At 50.8% G+C, this 6,386-nt stretch overlaps 1 protein-coding gene across 1 annotated transcript; it reads left to right on the top strand.

Moving 5' to 3' along the window:
* Nucleotides 1-458: 458 nt before the first annotated feature.
* On the top strand, nt 459-2,118 carry LOC4330706 (expansin-A5-like). The gene is made up of 3 exons (NM_001416888.1): nt 459-780; nt 875-1,196; nt 1,293-2,118. The coding sequence occupies exons 1-3, from the start codon at nt 537-539 to the stop codon at nt 1,600-1,602; spliced, it is 876 nt and encodes a 291-aa protein (NP_001403817.1). The 5' UTR covers nt 459-536; the 3' UTR covers nt 1,603-2,118.
* The last annotated feature ends 4,268 nt before the right edge of the window (nt 2,119-6,386 follow it).

Here is a 6,386-nt window from a genome sequence, read left to right on the forward strand (position 1 = left end):
GAAGCTTTGCCGTGACAACATTTGCGGAATGTATCACCGCGTTAGGTTTTGAAGCTGGGAGGGGCGGAGGGCAGCGATTTTGGTTGGTAGTAGTACGGGACGGCGGCGAAAAAAAAGAAAGCAAAAGCAGTGCTCCCGCTCGCCGCGCTCGGTTTCGACTTCCAAAGGCACCGCCGCGGCGGCAGCTTCCCCGTCTTTATTACCCCACCACGCCATCCCTTTTTTTTCACACTCCCGCCACGCCTCCCAACGCCCCCGAAATCTCGTGTCCCTACGTGCCGGAGCAGCTGCGAGCTTTTGCACCCACGCTGTGAGCCCCACCCGCGTACGCCGCGGCCTACGCCGCACTCCACTCCACCCCACCCTACTGCGCCGCGCCGTTTCAAACCCGTTCCTTTCGTTTCACCGTTCCCACCACGCACCCCTCTATTTATCCCCGCCCCCAACAACCTCGCTGCACTCCACACTCCACGCCTCCGCCCGCTCTCGTCGCAGCGCACCCCGTCGCGTGCGACGACTCCATCCCCGTCACAACAATGTCGTCCCGCCGAGACGTCCTCGCTGTTGTCCTCGTGGCCGCGCTGCTCCCGCCGGCGTTGTCCCGTGGGCTTTGGCTGGGGCACCACGGGCTGGGGCACGGGCACGGGCGATGGCGCGCGCCGCATGTCGGCGGACACGGCCAGGGACAGGGGCCGCAGCAGCACGCGCCGCTCGGCGGCGGCGGGTGGTCGTCGGCGCACGCCACGTTCTACGGCGGGGGTGACGCGTCGGGCACCATGGGTACGTTTTTTTCTCGCTGTGCACTGTGCTGAAATGTTGTTACATCTGCGTGTTGTGCTCACTGTTTTGCGTGTGCGTTTTTGGTCGCGTGCAGGAGGGGCGTGCGGGTACGGGAACCTCTACAGCCAGGGGTACGGGACGAACACGGCGGCGCTGAGCACGGCGCTGTTCAACAACGGCCTCAGCTGCGGCGCGTGCTTCGAGGTGCGCTGCGACGCCGGCGGCGGCGGGAGCCACTCGTGCCTGCCCGGCTCGGTCGTCGTCACGGCCACCAACTTCTGCCCGCCGAACAACGCGCTCCCGTCCGACGACGGCGGCTGGTGCAACCCTCCGCGCGCGCACTTCGACATGTCCCAGCCCGTCTTCCAGCGCATCGCTCTCTTCAAGGCCGGCATTGTCCCCGTCTCCTACCGCCGGTGAGTAGCCAACGCCGGCAATTTCTTGCCTTCGCGTTTCGCTTTCTTGGATCTACCGGAACTTACTGACCATGGCGTGCGTGCTCTCGAGTGCAGGGTGGCTTGCCAGAAGAAGGGCGGGATCCGGTTCACCATCAACGGGCACTCCTACTTCAACCTGGTGCTGGTGACCAACGTGGGCGGCGCCGGCGACGTGCACGCGGTGGCCGTGAAGTCGGAGCGCTCGGCGGCGTGGCAGGCCCTGTCGCGCAACTGGGGCCAGAACTGGCAGAGCGCCGCGCTCCTCGACGGTCAGGCGCTCTCCTTCCGCGTCACCACCGGCGACGGCCGCTCCGTCGTCTCCAACAACGCCGTCCCCCGTGGCTGGTCCTTCGGCCAGACCTTCAGCGGGGCCCAGTTCAACTGATTCCGCTCAATTTTACTCGAGCATCGTCGTGGTAGTTGCAGTAGTACTCCCAACTGGACCGTGCTGGGAAGTGCCATTGTTTTATGATTGGTACTCAGTCTCGCCTTGGTTCTTGGGAAAGTATTTAGTGGGTAGTTTGGCCTAGTATCAACATGGGCTTTGTGCTGGTGTCACTGCTAGTGGTAGTTTGTTACAAGTACCATTAGTTGAGCTTTTGTGGTATCTTTTGGCTAGGGATTGGAAGTGGTGGTAAGGCTGTGGCTTGATTGACAGAGGCCGCCTTGTATCACCCGCCAAAATAGCAAAATTGGGCCTAATGGGAATGGCCTTCTGCTAGTAATGGTTTTGCCTGGTTGTTGTCTGTACCGGACCCCAGTACCGGACCTCATTTTGGGGGTGCCAAACAGTTTAGGCATCTGGGGTATGCCCTGTGTGCTGCTTATGAACAATTTCTTTTTACTCGTGCTTCTCTTATGCGGGAGTATTAATGCATTTGAATTCAATCCACCGTATCACAATCTGAAACAATCTGAAACAAATCCAAGAAACCGCCGTACATGATTTGCTTGCTGCGTCAACAACCGTGCAAATGAGTGTGTCGAGCCTAGTGTACATCTGCTCGTGCGAGGCCCATTGCACCGTACTGCTCGTTTTCGCTGTGCGCATCAATCTCTTGTGCCGATCGTAGTGCGCGGTACGGCGCTGCGTGGTCGTTGCACACAGACTAGACAGCGGCGTGGCGCGCGTGAAGGGAAAACGAATGACCGGATTACGTTCCTGTGTTCGCTCGGTTAGACCGCCGAGCAAGAGTTCTACGAGAGACGCGTCGGTGTCCAAAGCTGCTCGACGCGCACAGGCGCCGCAGGCCGGGGACATGAACAACCCGGCGTTGGCGGAAGTTTTCAACCGAGCGAGAGAAAGAAGTGCGGTGACCCAACGCACCGTCGGCAGCGAGCAACGTCAAGGCTATGTACAGTGTTCACCGGCTCACGGCGAGTCGGCGACAATAGGCAGCATCGCCGGTCAGTCTGCGTGTCATGGGCTCACCGAATGTAGGAGTTGTTCGTGTGGAGCGACGGCAGCAACGGGGAGACGACTCACGACTTCACGAGTCCGATCACCAACACATTGCCGTTAAAGCCATGTGCAGTCGCCGGCGTGTATGTGAAATGTCAATACCAATCTGTAAACAATTGGATTTTGGGATTGGCAAAAACAATTGTATCCGCGCGTATGTATCCACGGTTTGGTTGTATCCGACTCCAAACCGTGTACTACTCCAGTCCAGTCTCCAGGAAATCAGGATATGAACTGTAGGGCAAGTACAAAAGTAGAGAACGGTAAAGTCTCTACGTTAATTAGAGGCTATCACGTTACAATATTTAAGTTACAGTCTCTAATCATTAATGTACCAAAATATTTTCTTACTAGTCATCTTTCCTTTATTAGACTCAATGCAATAAAAAAATTTCCTAATAAATGCTAAGAGTCGACTCTACACCGTTGTCATGCGTAGCAACCATCTTTCTCTTTCCTTCTTCCTCTCTCTTCCACGTCACCAAATATGCTTGCATGATACTCCCTCCATCTACTTTTGATAATCATATTTCCAAATCTGAAAATTTTATTTTTGATAGGCATATTTCAATCCAACAACCTATCATCTTAATGATTTTCTCGAATTTAATACGTGACTCTCCATTCTTCCACACATGATTGGCTACATGGGCTTTGAGAAATGTAAATATTAATGAATCGCTTGTTTACGAGGAATGAATAGTAGCATGCTTAAATGAATGATAAGTAGAATTACTTATCCTTGGTCTGTGTGTTAAGATGAAATGTAACTATTAAAAAATAGATGGAGGGAGTAATAAAGAGAGACCGCTAATAAAAACCACTGTACATGCCCTAAAGTAGCATAGTACTACTACGTATTATATGGAGAGCACCTACTGTTTGATACACAATTGTATCCGCGCGTATGTAGGCTGCTCCATTTTAGTCATTGGTTGTATCCGGCTCAAACCGTGTACTAATCCAGTCCAGTCTCCAGGAAATCAGGATATGAACTGTATAAAGTAGCGTAGTACTACTATGTATACGGAGAGCACCTACTGTTTGATACACATACTAGAACTACTCCTACATACAGAAGGCATACAGATCCCTATGGGTGTGTTCGGTGGTGGGTGTTGAGAACCTATCACCCACGCACGGAATACGGAACGGTCTATTAGCGCGTGATTAATTAAATATTAGCTAATTTTTTTTTCAAAAATAGATCAATTTGATTTTTTTAAGCAACTTTCGTATAGAAAATTTTTACAAAAAACACACCGTTTAGTAGTTTGAAAAGCGTGCGTCCGAAAAAACGAGGGAGAAGGGTTGGGAACTGGGGTTGCAAACACAGCCATAGAGATTCCTGCACGGACCGTCAAGCAATCAAACACTCCAGCCAGTCATCAACTTACCGGTAAAACTCGTGCCTGCAAGGTTGCAGAGCTCAAGTAGTTGGGCTCCAGAAAGTGGAACACTCGGAGCAATGGTCAGGAAACAAGGAATCTGGTTCCGCTCGATGCGGATTTCTAGAACCGTCATTCCAATCTCTGACCCAATTTTTGACCAGAGACCGTCATTGCCAGCGAGCTACCCATTGGATTCTTTGATGTTGTCGAGCAGTAGCACTCAAGTGTAAGATTAACGAGGCTGTTAGCGACAAAGATAAGAGACTCTGTTTTGAGTAGTACAGGAGTACTACTAGTAGAGCATTTGAATTTAACGTGCCATGCACAAACCAGGCCGATCAAAACTTTTGCTAATCCTGCAAGGTCATCGATCAGCCAACCTCAGGCAACAGCGAACAAACTAGGGGTGTTTGGGAGAGAGGGCTAAACTAAAAACATAAATCTCTAGGGTAGGTAAGGAGGGACTAGAGTTTAGTCCCTCTCACAAAAATTTTAGTCTCTTCTATAGGGACTTATGTTTTTGTGAGAGAGATTAAAGCTTAGTCACTACTTTCCAAACACTATCTTATGCTTTTGTGAGAGAGACTAAAAGTTACCTAGTTCCAAAACACCCCCTCAGCATGTTGGACACATACCGGGCACAACAGATAACACTGTCCTGCAGACAGGTAAATCTTTTGGCATCTGCAGGAGGTTTCGCTGAGGAGATAACCGACAACATATACAAGGCATGGGAAAAAGATGCTGCGATTGTTTTGCTTTTGCATGCGGCGTCTTGAATCGATTCACAAAAGAGGCAGGAAGACGCCGGTCAGGCGCGCCATTGATGGGCTCTTTTTTTTCCCTTCCCCTTGCTTGGTCGTACTACTAGTAGTAGCGGAGAGGAGACATGGCGGTCACAAAGGCCACACGTCCCGGTTACTCGGCTCACACGAAAGGGATGGTGGTGGTGGCAAGCAACGTGCGAGTGTCGGTGGCTCGTCTCACTGAACCCAGTATGCGAGCCTGCAGCCGCATGGAGGAGATACGGATGGCGTGGTGCACATGATGCTACAGCTACTGTGCATTGAAATCTTTGCGATGTCTCTGCCTCCCACTTGCTGGGTGTACTGCGTCGCCGTGGACTGTGAGATGGTGGTTAGTTGGGGTATGCCTTTGTGCCTTTACTAATACTACTTGTACCTTTTTACCTTTGTTTTTCCGTGGGTGGTGGTGTTGATCTGAATTCTTTTGGAGGGTAAAATGTACGCGCGACGTTAACCTGATACTGTCAGTGAGCAATTATACAGGTGTGATCTATAGACACTCTTGATTCTGCCCAATTGGATCAATATTTTTTCTTAAGAATGTGTAGTTAAGAAGAGAGCAGTACTATACTCAACAGAGGGAGTACAGTGCGATGGGCTACGGCATTCTCCCTCCATCTTAAAAAAAACTTAATTTCTAGAGTTTAAATTTTATCCCATAAAAAACCAACTTCTATCATTCTACCTAATCTCAAACGAAAAGTTTTATCCCTTTAATATCTTTTATCTATCTATCACCCTTACTATTTTTTTTAATAATTAAGGGTATTTTAGTTATTCTCACACTATACTAATTTTATATTGGGATGTTAGGAATGGGTTTTATTTAAGAGGAAGGGAGTACGGAGCATCAGTAAAGGGCGACGAAGAGTACGCCAAAAGACCAGAGGAAATTCCGAAGCGCACGTTTTCCATGGATCGAGCCAGCGCGTCCTCGTCCGGCACGGGAGCCGAGAGGGAGGAGTCGTCGTCGTCTCGTCGGACTCGATCTCGAGCGCTGCGGCGACGTTTCGTGGCCGTATCAACTGATCCGACGGTCGCGTGTTGCCGTTGCCTTGTGGCTTGTCGGTTCCGTCGGAAGTCCGAACACGATACTCGCATCGCACCGTGCTCTGTGCCTCGGGTTCACCGAGGATAGCGGAAGGTTGGGTCCCTATTGGGCCATAAGGAGACGGGCCTGTTTGCATCCAGGTTTTAATCCGATAGAAATAAGTTCATTTAAGGTCCCTTAACTTGTCAACGAATCCGATTTTCGTTCCTCAACCAGAAAATATGATGGGTCCCTCAACTGTCAAAACCAGTGCAGATGAGGTCCCTCGGCGGTTTTGACGGCGGTTTTGGCTGACGTATCGCCTACGTGGCTAATTTGACTTGGTCTTCATCTGATATGGCATTGACGTGGCGCTTACGTGGCAATTCGACCAAAAAAAAAAAACTTCGTGGGACCCACATGTCAGTTTTACACATAAATTAATAAAAAATGGTGGGGCCCCACCAGTCATTCTCAGCC

This window comes from Oryza sativa, chromosome 2 (genome assembly GCF_034140825.1).
Source record: "Oryza sativa Japonica Group chromosome 2, ASM3414082v1".
Lineage (NCBI taxonomy): Eukaryota > Viridiplantae > Streptophyta > Magnoliopsida > Poales > Poaceae > Oryza > Oryza sativa.

Excerpts from the sequence above, each read along its gene's own strand:
- LOC4330706 (NM_001416888.1), top strand. The coding sequence starts at position 537 with ATGTCGTCCCGCCGAGACGTCCTCGCTGTTGTCCTCGTGGCCGCGCTG. Across the intron at positions 781-874 it reads TGACGCGTCGGGCACCATGG|GAGGGGCGTGCGGGTACGGG; the intron begins GTACGTTTTTTT and ends GGTCGCGTGCAG. Across the intron at positions 1,197-1,292 it reads GTCCCCGTCTCCTACCGCCG|GGTGGCTTGCCAGAAGAAGG; the intron begins GTGAGTAGCCAA and ends TCTCGAGTGCAG.